Source organism: Lagenorhynchus albirostris, chromosome 1 (assembly GCF_949774975.1).
Source record: "Lagenorhynchus albirostris chromosome 1, mLagAlb1.1, whole genome shotgun sequence".
NCBI lineage: Eukaryota > Metazoa > Chordata > Mammalia > Artiodactyla > Delphinidae > Lagenorhynchus > Lagenorhynchus albirostris.
The window spans coordinates 163816054-163835161 of record NC_083095.1 but is presented as its reverse complement, the minus strand read 5'-3'; the positions used below and the strand labels follow the sequence as shown (position 1 = coordinate 163835161).

Below are 19108 nucleotides of genomic sequence, written 5' to 3'. Positions count from 1 at the left end.
AGATAGCTGCCGGCTGAGCGGCGGGGGGAGCGGCAGCTCAGGAGTCTTCCTCCAGCCCTCGGGCTGAGGAGCTCTGTCGCCTCTGCAGCGTTGTGCCCTATTTAGCGCGATCTTATTCCGCTCAGGAGCCTCCGGGCAATATTTTTAGCCCTGGGAGGCTGAGTCCAGGCCAAAGTAGGTGGAGCTGGGGAGAGAGAGTTGGATCTCAGAGGGGGGCCGGCACCTGCCGCCGGGTCTTCGGCTACTCGCCCGCTCGCCGGCCCAGCCCCCTCCCGGCCCTCGACCCTCCCCGGCTCTGCCGGGCCCCGGGACCGCAACGGCAACTGACCCGTGCGGGAGCTCGGGCCGCCTCCGACTCCAAAGCGCCGCACGCGCTCCTGCCGCTCAAGCCCGGCCTCGGCCGGGGCAACCGGAGCCCTGCCCGCGCCCGCCCAGCGCGTTACCGTCTGCGGCCGGCTTCCGCGCCGCTCCGGGCCCCGCCGGCCGAGCTGCGCCCCTCACATCCCCGGGTAGGGCGGCCCGCGCGGAGGCAGCGACGCAGGCGAAGGCGGGCGTCCGCCCACCAATCGCTCCCACAGAGGCCAGGCCGCCGGCGCCGGTTCCCCACTTTGGAGGCCGCCGGGCAGAGCGGCGTGCGGGGCGGGGACAGCCTCGCCGCGCCCCCGCGCCACCCCAGCCCCGCCTCCTCGCCTCGGCCCCGCCTCCGCCTGCGGTGCGCCCCGCCGAGCCGGGCGAGTCGGGCCACTGGCGTCCCTATCTCAGCTCCGGCGGGCCGGCCCGGCGCTTCCGGTGCGGTCTGCGCCGTGGCCCCCGCCGCCGGCAGAGGGTCCGCAGTGCGCAGCCGCAGCCGCAGCCGCAGCCCGGACCCGGCCTGGGAGAGCTGCGGGTCCGCGAGGAGGGGCGCGCAACTTGAGGTTTTACTGAGTCTTCCTAGCGTAAGCTCATTAATTAGCAGTAGTAGAAACATTCCTCCTCCATTTCACCAACCGAACGGTGAAGTACATTTTCCAGCTCCCTCCCGGTTCTGGTGTAGGTATCCTTAATTAGATGCAGTTACGCTCCTCAGGCAAAGGGGTGCTGCCTCCTGTTGGTACCGTGCGTTAATCACGGCCCCTTTCCGTGCTTGCCTCCTGTAAGGCCTATAATTTTCTTGCTTGTTCTTTTACTGGACATCTAGGTTGTTTATAATTTTGCATCATAATAAACCACGCTAGTGAACATCTCCATGAATTCCACATGTCTTCTTTTTAAACTATTACCTTAGAACAAACTTTCAGCGGTGAGGTTACCTGGGCCAAAGCTAAGGACTGATATGACTGATGATACTTGGCATTCTGCTGCTCCCCAAAAGGGTTGTGCCAGTTTCCACCGCCAATTACAAACTGTTGAAAATTGCTTAAGCAACTTTTTGGTTGATTAACCAGATTTACAAACCCATCTCATTGTTTTAACTCCCATTTCTTTTATCACCATCAGAAACATTTTTCTAGGTTTATTTGCCAACTAGCATGCCTGTTACTAAGGTGGTAGACCTAGGCTGGGTTCGTCATCCTCTGTGTCTCTGTGTTTTGTCCTGTGTTCTGGGAAATTTATCTTCCGACCTGTCTACTGAATTTTCCATTTTGGCAATCATAATCTTATTTTCAAGAGCTCTTATTGATTCTCTGGTGGTTCTTTTCTTTTTTTTTTAACTGAGATACAACTTACAGTATATGGCACAAGTCTTAAGTGTGCTGCTCATGTATATAAATGGATATACAAGTATAATCACCACTCAGATCAAAATATCACTTTCTCATCACTCCAAAAAGTTCCCCTCTGTCAAGAGGTCAAGCATTCCCTAAGTGCAGCCTGGTAGCTAACAAGGCCACAAATCCTTTTGTACAAATCACTGTGCAGCTGCCAGGTGTGCCTACCACACTTCCATGAGACCCAGCCAGTAAGAGGATGACAAGCCCCAGTGGATCCAGACGGCTATTACTCACACAGATAGCAAATGCAAGACCAGCATGGTGTCGGATTTCCCTCGTCACAGGACAGCACTGAACCAGAGGGACCAGATGACAGGCAGCACGATGATAGGTCTGTCTGTGGCTGAGAAGCCAACTCAACTGCAGTCAGACAATTTTATGACCTGCAGCTACACTCTAAGTGGGGGGAGGAGGGTGGGGCAAGGTGGAAAGGACTACACTTAACTGAAACTAGGAAGACGGATGAGAGAAGTGGCCTTGTGGGGCTTCCCTGGTGGCGCAGTGGATAAGAATCCACCTGCCAATGCAGGAAACACGGGTTTGAGCCCTGCTCCGGGAGGATCCCACATGCTGCGAAGCAACTAAGCCCGTGCGCCACAACTACTGAGCCTGCGCTCTAAAGCCCGCGAGTCACAACTACTGAGCCCGAGTGCCACAACTACTGAAGCCCGCGTGCCTAGAGCCCGTGCTCTGCAACAAGAGAAGCCACCGCAATGAGAAGCCTGTGCACCAGAACGAAGAATAGCCCTGCTCGCCGCAGCTAGAGAAAGCCCACGTGCAGCAACGAAGACCCAAGGCAGCCAAAAATAAATTAATTAATTAATTTAAATATTACATCTCCTTTATTAAAAAAAAAGATCTCATTTCCTTGAGCACCCCTAAATCTACTAGTTCCTTGATCAAGACTGTGGCACCCCCCCCACTTCCCTATCCATAGCCCTCTGCTTCTTGGTAACCACTTGGCTAGGTCAGGAGAGGTGACCAGTTGTCCCTGTCCTAATTACCACCATCCTAATCATGACACTTCTCCATTGGGAACATCCCTTACAAACAAAAGAAGTCTTAAACATACTTCAAACATCTATTCCCACAATACATTCAACAATGTTATTTACAACCACTTGGGTGTGTATTAGCTTAAAAAGTCTCACCTGGGGACTTCCCTGGCAGTCCAGTGGTTAGGACTCTGTACTTCCACTGCATGGGGCGTGGGTTCAATCCCTGGTCGGGGAACTAAGATCCCGCATGCCACACGGTGTGGCCAAAAAAAAAAAAAAAAAATTAAAAGGTCCCACCCCCAAACTACCTCAGTCTGTTGTTCAATTTGAGAGCTATTTCCAAATCTAGTAAGAGTGAGTTTTCAGCCATGCCTCTGGGCACAGCCCAGTATCCCAGTGGCCTGTGCCACCATGTTCAGGAGGGCTGAGGTTTGGCAACCATGGTTGCTGTTAGTTCCCAGCACACTGCATAGGGCCTCTGGTCTCCCCTGGGGATGGAGGGACCTTGGCCTCTAACCTAGTTTGTCCTGTTTGTCTCTGAAGGGGTTCAGGGGTAGCGCTGAAAGTGTTGGGTCAAAGAGTAAACAGAACAAACCCCATGCTTCTACAGGAGTTTGGGTCTCTCTTGGTGCTCCTCTTTTTGGCCCCCAGGAAATGCCAAAAATAACCCAGTTAAAGCCCAAATCTCTTAAGCCCCATGGCCTTCCCAGAGCCCAATAACAAGAGACAATTTTTCTTCATGGAAAGACTATCACTTTCCTCTTTTGGGACCCCTGGCATAGTAGCCAAGCCCACACGGCCTTATGGCTGGTTTCTTCCCCTACCTTGGCCTGTAGTGTATTACCTTGACCTTTGCCAAGGTTTCCATTCTGGGGAAATGATTGCGCAGTAGCTGAAGAGTTTCCCAGAGACATCCCCGAAGAGCAAGAGAAGATTTGGTTTCAGCCATAGGCTGCTGGTGTCGAGCAAATGTTCAGTCTGACTTTGGGTGACTGTTTCATCATCTGGGCATGCATGATCTCCATATGAATCCAGACTGAGGTCACAGGGGACTAAAGGGAAGTGATAGACTCTCCCATTATTGTCCAAGGGTGCTTATCAGAGGACGGGAATTTATCTTGGACAGGTCATGGTTTCATTATAGCTGTAAAGACCCACTGCAACAAGCCCTGATTTGTCCGTATATTTTCCTCCTCCGTATCCACTTCACTGACCAGAAGGGTTGTGGCCAAAGTGGCTTGGAGCATGGGGTCAGTTGTTAACACCCAAATGACTTCCACTCCTTGTCATCTTACATCAGAATTTGCATAGCACTTGCCTTTGCTAGTCGGATAAGCCATGCTTCTATGGTTTCATTGGACTTTTGCCCAAGTCTGTCTCTAATTTCCCTCCTTCCTTACTCATTGTAAGAGTGGATCTCAGCCCATTTCTGAGTGGCAGACTGCCCTTACTCACCAGATAGTGTTCTATCTGTAGTCACAGTAGGAGGGTGAGCAATAACCAGCATATGCTTTCTTTAACTCTGTAAGACCCTCTTTGATTTCCAACGCTAAACACCAATGGAGCTCATTGGGGACCAGGAACAATCGTCATAGACCACTTGTCTCTGATGTCACTGAACAACTCAGCAGTAAGTGGACACTTAGTGGACACTAAGTCCACCAGAGTTCTAGCCCATACTTGACTTGACAGCCCACATTAAGATCCCTGTGTCTTCTCCAAAAAAAGGGTTGTGACCTTATCAGCCCCACATTAAGTGCCAAAGCGGTCAAGTGGTCAAGCAGTCCCTAAGTGCAGCATGGTGGCTAACAGGGCCACAAGCATCTACTACTGCAGCCACTGAGTGGGCCTGTCACACTTCCACAGACTCAGCTGGTAAGGAAACAAGTCGCAAGGATCCAGACAGCTCATTACTCACACTGACAGCAAAAGCAAGACCAGCATATTGTCAGCTTCTCACATCCCTCCCTAGTGCCGCAGGATGACACTGAACTGGAGGGACAGGTGACAGGAGGCATGGCGGTAGGTCACCCTGTGGCTAAGGAGCCAACTCTAAACTACGGCCGAGCAGTTGTATGGCACCTGGCCTTACTCTACGACAGGAGGGGGCCCGATGGAAAGCCCTGCACTCAACTGAAACTAGGAAGATGGATGAAAAATGGTCTCCCATAATATAGGGAGTCTCCTCTCTAAGCTGCTATGTCCCTTTACTCCAGGAATAATAGTGGTGTATTCTGTCAAGACTCAAGTCACCCTACTCAAGCCTTGCCTACGTGGCCAATGTAGAGACATGCAAGGTTGTAAGGACGCCACAGCGGAGCTGTTCCCCTACATGCTCATACTGCTTCCTGTTGGAACCCCTCAGACATAACCACTATTTTCATTTTTTCTATAGCTTAGGTTTTCCTGTTCTTGAACTTCATGAAATGGAATCATACGTATGCACTCTTTCACATAGCGTTTCTTTGTCAACCTGTCTTTGAGATTCATCAGGGTTGGTACATGTACTTATGGCTTGTTCTTTCTTATTCCTATATAGGCATTTGGGACATCTCCAGTTTATTCTGGTCCAAACATCCTTTTTTCCTCCTGGAACTTCAATGACTCATATTTTGGAGTCACACATGTTTCTTAGGCTCTGTTCTTTCCATTTCTTTTTTTCTCTCTCTCTATTTTAGTTTAGACTCAATCTATCTTCAACTTCACTAGTTCCATCTCCTGGTTAGGGAACTAATCCTGAGACTGTGCGTTTAGTCTCTATGATTGTGACTTTATCCTTTAGCTCCATGAACCTTTAGAGTTTGTAATTTCAGAGATGGCATTTTTCAGTTCTACCTGCTCCTTTGATTCTTTTAAAATAGATTCCAACCCTGTTGAAATTCTCTATATTTGCACCTATTTTGTCCACCTTTTTCTCCATTTAACATATTAAGCATAGTTATTTTAATTTAATTTTAGTTATTATTTTAAAGTATTTATTTATTTTACTTATTTTGGCTGTGCCAAAATAAGTAAAATAAATAAATAAATTTAGTTGCGGCATGCGCGATAATAAATAAATAAATTAATAAATAATAATAATAATAATAAAATAATAATAAAATATAATAATAAAATAATAATAATAAAATAATAATAATAATAAAATAAATAAATAAATTTAGTTGCGGCATGCGCGATCTTTAGTTGCAGCATGTGGACTTCTTAGTTGCAGCATGCGAACTTTTAGTTGCGGCATGCATGTGGGATCTAGTTCCCTAACTAGGGTTGAACCCAGACCCCCTGCATTGGGAGCGTGGAGTCTTACCCACTGGACCACCAGGGAAGTCCCAAGCATCGTTACCATTTGTGGGTCTGCTTCTACAGTTTATTTTTTCTCTTGTGTATTAGCCCCATTTTTCTCCCTTTTTGCATGTTTTATAATATTTGAGTGTATGTTGCATATTGGGTATAAAAGAAAGGTAAAATATGATGTTATTCTCTTCCCCAACTTCTCCCTGAGGGTTCCCAGAAGAGCCAGTTACCTTGATGTAATCAAGCATTGAGCTGAGTTGGGGCAGAGCTATAGTTCTGATAAAACTCCGTCCTCCCGTGGATCACCCCGTCCTCTGAGATTTAGGAAAGCCTGGCCAGTCTCTGTCTCTTCCAGCCCTTCAAGTGCTGCTTTAAAGAGATTTTGAGGTTAGCTCTTTAGCCTCCCAACCCACACAGGTTCAAAATCTGGCCAATGAGGACTTCCCTGGTGGTCCAGTGGTTAAGAATCTGCCTTCCAATGCAGGGGACGCGGGTTCGATCCCTGGTGGGGGAACTAAGATCCCACATGCCGTGGGGCAGCGTTCAAGCCTGAACGCTCTAGGACCTACGTGCCACAACTAGAAAGAAGCCTGCACTCCACGATGAAGAGCCCGCGTGCTGCGACTAAGACCCAATGCAGCCAAAATAAACAAATAAATAAATATTTTTTAAAAAAGAAAGAAACAAACAAAGTCTGGCCAATATCTTAAGGGGGAGACCAATTGTTTGTTTCAGGCCCCCTCCCTCTAAACACCTGCCTTTCCAGCCCAGCCTCTTCCTAGTTGCCCATACTGCTCCAGAACTCAGCAAATGTTCCATGGGGGAAAACTGGCATTGCATTTTGGGCTCCTCCAGGTACCAATCCATAGCACTGTCCCTGTAAGCACCAGAAACTCCATTTCTTTTTTTCCCCAGTAGAGTCTTTCTGTTTGGGACAATTCTGATCATCAGAGATGTCCCATCTCAGCAAATGTCTCAGGGAAGAAAACAATTGCCCATCAGTTCAACTTGAAGGAGTTTTCTCCTCCTTGAAATTTTAAGTCATGTGGTCTTTCTTTCTTAACACCTCTCGCCATTGTCTTTAAAAATTACTATTTACATCTTATGTTTCCTCCTAGTTGTTGCAATGGGCGTGGGGACTTGCAGGGACCATATCCTACCTAGAAGCAGAAGTTCTTCAGTTCCGCTTTTTACCACTTCTAATGGAGACACAATTTGAATTGTTAGTATTTTTACTTAGTCACACTCTAACTTGATTTCCTCTTATTGAAACAAGTATTGTCTTTTATCTCTTTGAAAATAGATATCAACTACTTCATGGCCATTTTATCTCCAAGTTCTTACTGCTTTGCTCTTCGTTGCTATAAATCTTTCCAGGTTTCTGTTTCGCAGTCTATTCATACTTCTTTGTCTTCTTCGGTTTTTTTTGGCTGCACCATGAGGCATACAGGACCTTAGCTCCCTGACCAGGGATCGAACCCGCACTCCCTGCAGTGGAAGCGCGGAGTCTTAACCACTGGACCACCAGGGAATTCCCTCATTGTCTTCTTGACCTTCACCGTTGCTGCTAGAAAAGTTTCAGATAACTTTGTAGGTTTCAGGGGAGTTTAAGGGAGGAGGTAAGGGCTCCCAGCTCTGCTACCCATTGCTCAGTAAACTTGTCTTGAGAGATGGGAATAGTTTTCTTTCTCTTCAGCTACTCCAGTCCCCTTGGAGTGGAACTCTAACTTCCCCTGACACTCTCCTCTTCCTGTTTCTCATGTGACTGTGGTACACAGACATAGTGTCTCTGACATTTATAAGCTAATGACTTTCAAACCTCAGTTGCCAGCCTTTACTTCCATCTGAGCCTCCAGACTTATATGTCACACTTACATCCCCACAGGCCCCTGAAACGCAACATCTCTAAACTCACCATACTTCCTGCAGCTCTCTGCTCCTCTGCCTGGGATCCTAATTCAGAAATAACACCACCATCTGGTCAAGAAGCCTGTATATCATCCTGATCTCTCTTCCTCTTCCCCAAGTCGCACACCCAACAGCTACCAAACCATGTCAGTTCTGCCCTGTGAACACTGTCCGTCCTCCTCCTTCCCCACGGCCACGGTACAGGGCCTCTATTCCTTCTAAGACCTGCCCTCCAGAGGAGCGCGCATGCCAAGAGCACTTGATGGGCACAAATGGTTTTTATTAGTTCTGCCTGGAAGAGGAATCCCTGGCAGGAACAGGGAGGCACAGCAGACACGGAGCTGCATCCCTGCCGGCAGCATAGATACCGTTGGCTGGAGTCCAGGATGATGAAGAGCTGTCCAGCGGCGTGACCTGGAGCTGGTGAGGAGGTATAATCTTGCCTACAGAGGCCACTGGCTTGAGAAGTGGGGCCCCAGTCTCACCGATGCCGCTTTCGGATGCTCTGCAGCTCCTGGTAGATGGTGCTGAAGCTGGGTCGCTGCCCGGGCTCGGAGGCCCAGCACTGCTCCATGAGTCTGAACACAGCATCGGGGCACAGTTCGGGGCAAGGCAGGCGGCCCCCTGTGAGGACAGGCATAGCACACCAGGCATGAGGAGGGGGTCTGAGGGGGCCTAGCAGCCCCTGGGACATGCCATGAGCAATGGGAGCTGCTTAAGGTACACTGTTCTTAAGGAGCCCCTTCTCTTCACCAAAAACACAGAGATTCTAATCTCAAGCCACCATGGGCTAGTTGTTTGATCCCTGCAAACCTCAGTGTTTCCTTCTGTAAAAGGGACCTATTAATCCCGACCTCACATGTTATGAAGAGTAAATGAAATAAACGGATGGCCTGGCACACAACAGGGTTTCACTGGATGGTAGCTCTAGGATTATTCTTACTCTGCCTCAGTGGGAAGGACAGGGCGTTAGGAGGCCTGGAGGAGTCCAGCTGGAGCGCTGGGAAGAGGGCTTGGCTCTGAGGCCACTGTCACGCCGCAGGGTTCCCTTACCCTTTTCCACAAACTCCCGAGTCTGCTGATTGCTGAGGTTGGGGTAGGGGGAGGCCCCCAGGCTGAAAGTCTCCCAGAGCAAGATGCCAAAGCTCCACACGTCGCTCTCAGAGGAGTAGCGGCCTACGAGGAGGTGAGGCGGCGTGAGTGGGCCACACCCATTGGCCAGAGAAGGGCAGGTGGTGGGACCCATGCCCAGCCTCGGGCCCTGCAGCCAGAGCGGATCAGGCCCAGGTACCGTAGTTCAGGGCCTCCGGTGCGGTCCACTTCACGGGAACTTGTCTGAGACCCCCCGAGGCTGCGTAGATCCCGTCGGCTTCCTCCCGGGACATCCCAAAGTCACTGATCTTCAGGACATTCTTCTCTGTCACTAGGCAGTTCCGAGCGGCCAGGTCCCTGGGCGAAAGCAGGACAGGGGCTCATTTAGCCAATATCCACGCAGCACCTGCCACCTGCCCGGCCCGGGCTCCCTAGACACAGCCACGAGCCAAAGCCGCCCCTGCTCCTGGGATGCCTGGTCCGTCAGAGAGGCAGACTCCACCCCTGGAGCTGGTGCCTGCTGGTGAGGGGCAGCAGCGCCTGCATCTGGTGCGGGGGCGGGTGCCGGGACTGCCTGCCGCGCCCACCCCCTCACCGGTGGATGCAGCACTTGCTCTCCAGATACTCCATGCCCGCAGCCGCGTCCCCTACCATCTGCAGCAGAGTCTTCACCCTCAGGCGGGCTCCCTCTGTCCGGAGGAAGGTCAGGAAGTCGCCCCCTGGGAGTGGGCGGTGGGGACAGAGCTCAATGAGCCTTCTGGGGGTCGGAGGCGGCGGGGAGACCTAGCCCAGCGGCACACCCCAGCCCTGAAGGTCAGCTCGCTCTGCTCACCCTGCACAAGCTCCATTACGATGTAGATGGGCTGCTTCTGGGTGCAGACGCCGATGAGACGCACGATGTTGGGGTGGCTGTACTGCTTCAGAATTCTGGGGGCGGGGGTGCAGGGCTGCTCAGGCTCCCACCTCCACCGGGTGGGGGGCCTTACACATTCACCTCGTTGGCCCCGGGAGCCCAGGGAGCCTGAGGCAGGGTGAGAGCAGGGCAGCAGACCTGGAAGTGTGACTTTGGGTGGGTCCCAGAGCCTCGACCCCTCCACACTACGGGGGGGCGGGGCTGTGAGGATGAAACGAAGTCAAGCACCCTGCCATGTGCAGAGGAGCCCTTCCTATGTGGAACCTCCGGGGGTGGGTATTTCATCACCCACCTCGCTTCCTGCAGAAACTTGGCCTTGAGGTCGGGTGGGAGCGTCTCGCGGCAAGATTTCACGGCCACCAGGGTGTTGTCTGCTCTCAGGCGTCCGCTGAATACTTCGCCAAAGTTCCCCTGAAACGGTCTGGAGCTCCTATCTGTCTTCCCTGGACCGTGGTCCTCTCCTGCACTCGGGGCACAGCCCACCTTGTCCCCACCGGCCCTTGCCTCAGTGCCCCCGTGCTCAGACCTGCTCATCCCGGCTCTCTGGTCGGGGGATGAAGCGTACACATGGGACAGGCAGGGAGAGTCACCTCTGACTTACCATGTTCACTGAGAAGTGACACGGAAGTCCAACAATCACTTTTGCTTGGGTTGGTAAAGCATTATGGTTTTTAGGAAAGTGACTTCTTTCCTGAGTAGGTATTTTATTTTATTTTTCTTTCTTTCTTTTTTTAAATTTTTATTTTTAGGCCACACCACGCAGCATGTGGGATCCTAGTTCCCTGACCAGGGATCGAACCTGCGCCCCACCTCACCGTCGCATTGGAAGCGCAGTCTTAACCACCGGAACCACAGGGAAGCCCCCTAAGCAGGTATCTTATAGCTCATGTGAACAGAGCGTGTCTCTCTTCCCTGAGGAGGCAGGGGTGGGGCGGGAAGTGTGTGCGTGTGAGTGGCATGGGGTGGGTGCTGGTGGCAGAGCCATCTCTGGGGAGCTTCCAGGGCAGGTGCTTTTCCCCCCGGTTTCCTGCAGGACAGCGTACGGCGGTGGCTGGGCAGGGAGTCAGGGGTCCAAGTTGGAACTCAGACTGAGGCGGGGAGGCTGAGAGCCCTCTGCGGGTGGGGCCCTGGTGTGACTCGGCCTTTGGGATGGAAGGAAGTGACACTGGGGGAGGGGGAAAGCAGGCGGCCAGGAGCCTGGCAGAGCACACTCAACTCACCTGCCCAATCTGCTCACCCAACACCAGGTCCTCGTGGCTTAGTGCCCACTTGTCCTGGGGAAGGGAGGAGTGGGGGGTGGGGGGTCAGAAGTCAGTGAAGGGAGGGAGTGCTGAGCGCTATCAAGGACTGAATACCCCCTCCCAACGCTGTGTCTTTCATTTCTTGGCACCTTGGTTTGTTGGTCTGCAAAATGGGGGTTGGACACAAGACCACACTTAGATGACTCAGGGACCAGGCAGGGGCACTAAATGGGTGAGCACCAGCCAGGGGTGTGTGGCCCAGGGAATGGGATTGACCTTGACATTCCAAACCTAAAGGGAGGCCGGCCCCCTGGGGAGTGTATAGGACCCAGAAAGCCCTTCCTGCTCTGATTCTGTGTGGGCCCCAATCCTGCCACAGACTCACCTTGGGCACAGCCCTGTTCAGGATGATACCGCTCTTCTTGGTGAGGGGCTGCTGGGAGCGCAACAGGTGGTCTACGAGCAAGGGGATGCTGGGAAAGCCATCTCCTTCCAGTCGGTAGAGGTTCTGCAGGGTAGGGGGAACTGGGGTCAACAGCCTCCATTGCTGAGGGGGCCTGAGCCCTGGGAGAGGAGAGGAAGAAAGAACGGCAGGGAGAAAGGGCCTGCCTGGGATGAGAGGCAGAGACCTGATGCTGCACGACAAGTCTGCTCCCCCGTCCTATGGGAGGACGCACACCTCTGTTTGGTTGCAGGGACTGGGTGGTCTCTGGGGCCCCTTTCAGCTCTGCCAGGGAGCCATCTAAGACATAGCAGCTCCTTTCTACGCTCCCTGGTGAAGGGGAAAGGAGGGGAGGGAGGGGAAGGGAAGGGAAAGGCTGGGGTTCAGGCCCCACTCACATCAGCACACTGGATGATGAAGTGTCGAGGCTGGCCGTCCCACAGCACAGACAGCACGTACTCCTGCTTGCCCTGGCTCTCCCGGACCACGAAGTCCCCAGAATGTGTCAGCAGCTCAGCCACCTCTGCCCGCGGGATGGCTCCATGGTACCACAGCTGCTCATGCAGGGGCTTCTGCACCTCTGGAACGAGCTGCAGCGGTGGGGGGAGCTAGACAGGGACAGGGGAGGAGCAAGGAGGGGTCACTCAGCCAGCCCGTCAGCGGAGGTCACTAGGCCGGCCAGTTGGGGGGTGTCCGGCTCTCTCTCATACACTCCTTGTCCTCACAAAGCCCGCGAGTGCCATCTGCAACCCTTGGAGCCAGCAATAAACTCACCCAGGCTGGGTGATCCCAAACAAAGCTTTTGCCTTTTCCTCCAGGCCACAGCCCCCAACCACTCCTGGAGCAGAGAGCCGTGGGGTGACGAGGCTGCAGCTCCCTTCCACACACGTGGGTGGTGGAGAGGAAGAGGGTACGGGGGTGGCACGGAATCCCAGGGAAGAGATGGGCTCCCCAGTAAAAGTGGCCTGGGAAGAGCCTCCTCTAGGGCAACGCTGAGACTAAACCCAAAGCACCGTGGTAGGAGGGGCTTAGGGGGACGTCCCTGAGACCGCTGGCCTGGCCCACCCCTCAGAGAAGGGCAGAGGTGCGGGTCCGGGCTGGGCTCCACTCACCGAGAACTTGGGGCGGAAGATTCCTGAGATGTGGCTCTTAAGGATCTCCAGGGTGGGTGTCCTTCCCCCTTCTCGCTCCTGCTCCTGAGGCCAGGGACAGACGTCAGCGGGTGGCCAGGCTTGGGGAGGGGGAGGGTGAAAATGAGGAGCGCGGCCCCCGGTGGGCGGGCAGGGCTGGCGGTGCAGGCTGCGGGAGGGCGGCTCACCGAGGACGAGGTGGAGTGGCGGTCGTCCTGCAGCAGCAGCACGGGCAGGGGCTCACCGGGGCCCAGCTGCTCCAGCTTGGCCTGCAGCAGCTCCTGCTGGGCCTGCAGCTTGGCCTGGCTGCACAGCGCTACCTGCAGCCCCTGCAGTGCCTCCTGCAGCACCTGCTTCTTGCCCAGCAGCTGCACCCTGAGGGCAGGGGCGGGTGGTTGGGTGGGGGGAGAGAGGGGCTCAGCCTGCAGCTGGCGGCCAGCAGTGCGTCAGGCAGGCCGGACGGAGGAAAGGGAGGGCCAGGAGGCTGCTGTAGGCGGGCCCCACTCACCGCTCCCGGGGGTGGGTGGTCTGCTCCTCAGTCCAGAGCTCGTGCTGCAGCTGAGTGACCACCTCCTGCCGGCTGAGCACTGTCTCAGTGGCCACGGCCAGTTCTTCTGTCACTGAGGTCAGCCTGTGCCCAGAGGAAGGGCAGTGTTAGAGCCAATTCCCTCAGATGCATCCCTGCGGGGCCAAGCAAGCCCGCGGGCTGGCCACAGCTCTGTGTGGACAGCGTCCACCCCCGACCCCGAGCCGAGCCACCACACACGTGTGCTGCACGCTTTCCACAGTCAGCTCGTTCAGCTGCAGCTCTCCGGGCTCCAGCAGTTCAGCCTCCTCAAGCAGCGACTCATCAAAGGTGACACAGGGTGGGACGTCAGGTGTGGACCTGCGGGGGACAGTGCCCATCAGTGCACAGGCCAGCAGCCCTGGCACCTGGCTGCTGCAAGGAGGGGCTTACCCATACTGGTGCAGGAAGCCTTGGTACTCGGCCTCGGGCTGGATGTGGGCAACCGCTGCAGCCATCTCCTGGTGAATGGCCACCACCTCGTCCTGCACCAGGCTGCTAATCTCCAGGTATTCCTGCAGGATCTCCTTCCTGCCCCCAGATGGAACCCCGGGTCAGGTGGGGGCCTCAGGCTGGACAAGGCTAGGAAGCTTGGGGCCCGTGGCACTGGATTTGGACCCACCCTGGGGTTGATCCCCACCACCCATCATTTACCAGTCAAATGACCACAGGCAAGTTACTTAGTGTCTCCCGGGAGTTTGTAATAAGGCCCCAATGAGGGCCTATGTGCAGGGTGTGTGGTTTGAGCAAGTGCTCGGTACATGTGAGCTACAAATGTGCCTGCCCTGGGCATAGCCCCACAGCTGGGGCTCCAGGGCTCTGATACACACGTAAGCCATCGATGTGCTGCTGACCCCGCATTTATACCTCCCCGAGCTCCAGTCTCATGTAATTATCCACCTACTCTAAATGTCCTGTTGGACATCTCTCAGACACCCAAACTCCACCAGTTGAAAAATGAACTGCTGGGACTTCCCTGGAGGCGCAGTGGTTAAGAATCCACCTTCCAATTCAGGGGACATGGGTTCGATCCCTGGTTGGGGAACTAAGATCCCATGTGCCGCAACTATGGAGCCCACGCGCTCTGGAGCCCGCACGCTACAACTAGAGAGACGCCTGCACACCACGACGAAAGATCCCGCGTGCCGCAACTTAAGACCCAACACAGCCAAAAGTAAATAAATAAATATTTTTAAAAAGAAAAATGAACTCCTATTCTTATCTCCTGAACCTGCTTCTCCCACCTCATTCTCCATGTAGCCTCCACCACCCAGGGGCTCCAGGCCAAATCCCTGTAGTCATCCTTATCTGCTCTATCCACACCCCACTTCCAGTCCATGAGGAATTCCCAACGGCTCCACCTTCAAAGTACGTCCAAGACCTGACCACTTCTCCCCTCCATTGCTACTGCCCAGGTCCAGTGGCATGGTCTGTGGTCTGGATCACTGCAGTAGCCTCCTTCCTGCCTGGTCTCTCTGGTCCTGTCTTGCCCCCTGAAGTCTGTTCTCAACACAGCAGTCGAACTGACCTCATTCAGACGGCTCAGATCATGCCGCTCTTCTGGTCCACCCAGAACCAAAGTCCTCACAACGGCCTGAGGGACCCTCTATCATCCCTGGACTCCTCCAGCCCCGTGTCTGACTCTGCCCTTCCCTCACTCTGCAAAGGCTACACTGGCTTCCTTGCTATTCCTTGATTTCAGGCGCTCTCCCACCTTGCGCCTGAGATTCCTCTTTCTGGAATGGCTCTTCTTCAAAATCCCCCTGGCTCATTTCTGCACTTCTGAGGCTTTCCCAGACCACTCCATTTAAAACAGCAAACCTGGGACTTCCCTGGTGGCACAGTGGTTAAGACTCCGTGCTCCCAATGTAGGGGCCTTGGGTGAGATCCCTGGTCAGGGAACTAGATCTCGCATGCATGCTGCAACTAAGAGTTTGTGTGCCACAACTAAGGAACTGGCGAGCCGCAACTAAGGAGCCTGCCTACCACAACTAAGGAACCCGCCTGCCGCAACTAAGACCTGGCACAACCAAACAAATAAATAAATAAAAATGGCAAAAAAAGAACATATTCCTTATAAATAAGTAAATAAAACAGTAACATCCTTCCCTGTCCCCCTGCCTCCCTATCCTCTTTTCTTGTTTTATTTTTCTCCATAGCACCTATCATCTCTAACATGCTTTCTATTTTACTTATTGATTTCCTTTTCTTTCTCCACAAACAAATGACCCTAGAGGACAGATATTTTTGTCTACATTCTCTGCTGTATCACACAGCAGAGCCTAGAATGGTGCTCAATAAACATAATAAAACCCTGAAATAAGGGGCCCAGAATAATGTAATTTGGATGTAAACTGACTGGCCCAGGGCGTGTTCTCACGTGACTACACGCCTGTCACTTTTACAGGACTGCGTTTTCTGGACCCTGCCTCTGGGCTTCAGGGCTGTGATGGGGGTCGGGGGGTGGGGTGGGCTTACAAGATGCACGCCATCTCCTGGTGCAGGTCCTGCAGGGACTGGAGCAGGCCAGGCAGCATGAGCCGGTGGTGGTGCTGGTGGTGTAGCTGTGCGGCCCGCACGCCCAGCACATAGCGGTTGTGGTGAGCGAAGAGCTTCCACAAGCTGCGCACGTACTTGTCCTTGGCTTTGTCACGGTCTTTGTCTGCCAGGTTGGGGGAAAGAGGCGTGGGTGACAGCACAGAGGCCTGGGTAGCAACCCCCTCCCCGGGTACCTGTGGACAGTTCTGGGCTGGCTTGGGATTCCCATCCTGGCAGCGAGGGAAGCCCCGGACCTTTGCTGGCCTCCTGGTACTTGCGTCGGGCCTGGGCACTGTCCCGTGCCAGGGCTCGGTACTGGCTCTTCAGCTTCTCAATGTCCTGGCTGTGGGTCTGGAGAGAGGAGAGACCAGTGTGGGACAGCAGGTCCCCAGTGGATTCCTGTCCAAGGTGAAGCCCTGGACAGGTTCTGCAGTCCAGGCGGGCAGCACATCCAAGTTCATCCTTCAGGAAGGGCCTGGAGACCTCTGGGACTTAGCCATTGCTGCTGAGGTTAAGGTTAGAGGAGTCGGGCTAAGGACAGGCCCCCAGGGGCAGCAGAGAGCCGGACTGGGCAGGCGACAACTGTCCTTCCTTGGCCTAGAGTGGTATCTGGTGGCAACTAAGGTCCAGCGGCAGGCGTGTGTGCTTGGTTTAACACTCTGTTGATGCCATCTTGAAATTCTTAATAATTTTTTGACAAGGGGCCCCGCGTTTTCATTTTGCACTGGGTCCCACAATTATGTTCCTGGTGGTCAAGACCGGAGTTCTCATCCCAGTTGCCTGCTTCTGCACTGGGGTGCTTAGGGTAAACTCCACTCCTCTCCTCAGAACCTCAACTTCCCCATCTGTAACAGAGCTAAATGCACAGACTAGATCAGCCCTTTTCTTAAGGTCCAGGTGGTAAACATTTTAGGCTTGTAGGCCATGCAGTCTCTGTTGAACTTGCTGGGCTCTGCCACTGTAGCTCTTTAGTAGCCACAGATAATATGAAAACATATGGGCAAGTCTGCGTTCCAGTAAAACTGCCTGCAAAAGCAGGCTGACCCCTGAATTATATGATCGATCGTCTGGGAAGAGAGGAGTGCGTGAAGGCTGGCCACCAGGGGCCGCTGTGGGCCTGCAGCAAGGCTGGGTTTGCGCTGGTGGGAGGGGTGTGGTGCAGGCTGCTGCCCAGCACATTTAATAAGAAGGCTAAAGCATCCGCGTAAATAGCTCCAATCAAACAGCCTCTAGTCAGAGGAGCTGGGCAGGATTCAAATGAAGGAAGACCCACTTCACAGCCACAGTCCTTAACCTCCGAGTCAGGGGGCCACACTGCTGCCTTGTGGAGTCTCTGGGTCCCTGGAAGGAGCCAGCCTGGGCCAAGGGCGGGCAGAGTAGCCCTCATTCCTCTCTCACTGTCTCTCGGACCCGAGGGCCAGCTGGTGCAGTGCAGGAGGTGGGTCACAGGTCCTGCGCTCCTCCCAAGCAAGGGCTGAATCACTCATCCTTGTATTCCCAGCACTCTGCTCAGGTACACAGTAGGGTGACAGAAAAGGCGTGGAGAGGCCCTGCTGCAGCCCGGCCCAAGCTATGGCGGGGAAGGGAGGGAGGGGAGGAAGCTGGGCTGGAGCAGGCGCTGCGGGGTGGGCCTGTGGTCAGATACTTACACTTCTTCAGTGAGTCCAGGGGTTCCTTGCAAAACGAGCCCTTTTCAGCTCAAAATGTAGGCAGAAATGACCAGGTGAAGCCCGGGTGCCACCCACCCACCTACCTTGGTGAGCTCCTGCTGGAGCTGCTGCCACTGCTCGTTGTAAGTCTTGCGCAGCTGCTGCCGCTCCCGGATCAACAGGCTCAGCTTGCTCAGCGGCCCCGAGTTCAGATCTTCTGCGTGCTGCCTCAGCAACCGGCTCAGGCCCTCCGTCTGGCTGGTGATCTCTGCCCAGGCCTACAGCACGGGGCGGGCAAGGCAGGGAGTGGGGGACAGTGGCTCCCACGCCTGGGCCTGCCCAATCACCAACCCTCCCCAGTGGGCTCCGGGAAAGAAAGGGGCAGGCAGACCTACCCGGCACCCCCAGGACTTCGTTGGTCGAGGGCGGGAAGGGTGGTGAGGAGGCCTAGGGCCCTGTAGAATCCCACCTGACTGATGGGGCTCTGGGGGCTGATGCCCCGGCTCTGGCCCCCGCTGTCCTGCAGTGACATGTGGTGCAGCAGCCCAGCATATTCTCTGTCACTCTTGACCCGCTGGGCCATCCACTTCCTCATGCCCTCCAGCAGCCGAAGCTCGGCCTCCTGCATCTGCTGCACTGCCCCGTGGCCCTGGGGACTGCACAGCTCCGAAGAGAAGCCCATATTGTGGTCCTGGGGACCAAGAGAGGAGAGGCCACCACTGGGGGCAAGGCAGAAGCTGGAGACGGGCGGGCAGGACAGGGAAGCTAGGGGCTGCCGGGCCAGGAGGAGCCGCAGACAGGCAGGAGGTGGGGGGCTGTCCCGCTGAAATGCAGCCATGGGTACAGAACACGGCCTGGCCTGGGAAAGCCCTCATTGCTTCCTGTGTCCCAGGTCGAGGCCTGGTGCCAGGGGTCTCCTTCCCAGCCCTGGAACAGAAACCTCCCGGAGCCTCCCTCCCTGGGCCCTTCCACCCAGCACCCGCTGCAGGGGCAAGGTGCGCACAAGACTGCCCCTGCCGGCGCCCCAGGCAGCCGCCGCCCCGGACCCTGCCCTTCCGTGGCCCCTGCCCTACCTGGTCCCGTGTCCCGCTCTCTGATCGCCTGCCGGGCCCCTGCCCGCTGCCTGCTGACCCCGCTCCCCGTGCCCGCCGCCGCTGCCTCCTGGGCCTCGGGGCAGGAGTTACCCGCGTGGGCAGCTGATCCTGGGGCCGCCGAGGACCGACTCAGACTCAGGCCCGCACCACCCGGGGCCAGTTCCTGATTCCGCGTTTCCTCCTCCTGCGGTTTCAGTTGGCCCCGGCCCCGGGGCGGGCCGGCTGAGGGGAAGGGGCGGGCGGGAGCCCCCGACGCCTGCCCGCCCCCCTGCCCAGTGCAGGCCGCTGCCTCAGCCGGCCACACGGCCACGGAAACGGAAGGGAGGAGGGGGCTGGGAAAGAATGGCCCAGAAGAGAGCAGCCTGCGCCCGGCACTCCCCAGGGCCCGGACAGCGCCGGGGAACACGGGGAACGGCCCAAGGGGGCGGCGGTGGGCGCCTGGCACAGGGCCGGGCTGCAGGATCGTGTCGGGCCGAGGAGTCTGGGGGTCCAG

General features: G+C 55.1%; 1 protein-coding gene across 4 annotated transcripts; it reads right to left on the bottom strand.

The window, feature by feature from the left end:
- Positions 1-8210: 8210 nt before the first annotated feature.
- On the bottom strand, positions 8211-19107 carry FES (FES proto-oncogene, tyrosine kinase). Of its 4 annotated transcripts, XM_060158280.1 has the most exons (19): positions 18595-19098; positions 17991-18212; positions 17626-17799; positions 16127-16223; positions 15813-15996; positions 13728-13865; positions 13536-13655; positions 13278-13400; positions 12958-13144; positions 12752-12835; positions 12038-12247; positions 11583-11705; positions 11177-11230; positions 10249-10367; positions 9876-9970; positions 9639-9762; positions 9243-9400; positions 9005-9127; positions 8211-8575 (listed from the first exon to the last, which is right to left on the bottom strand). In XM_060158280.1, exons 2-19 carry the CDS (start codon positions 18201-18203, stop codon positions 8433-8435), a joined length of 2469 nt encoding a protein of 822 aa, XP_060014263.1. In that variant the 5' UTR covers positions 18204-18212; positions 18595-19098; the 3' UTR covers positions 8211-8432. The 4 variants fall into 4 exon arrangements, 3 of the variants coding, with proteins under 3 accessions (XP_060014263.1, XP_060014272.1, XP_060014280.1); XM_060158289.1 differs by lacking the exon at positions 11177-11230 and having other exon boundaries at positions 18595-19099; XM_060158297.1 differs by lacking the exon at positions 13728-13865.
- Position 19108: the final 1 nt, after the last annotated feature.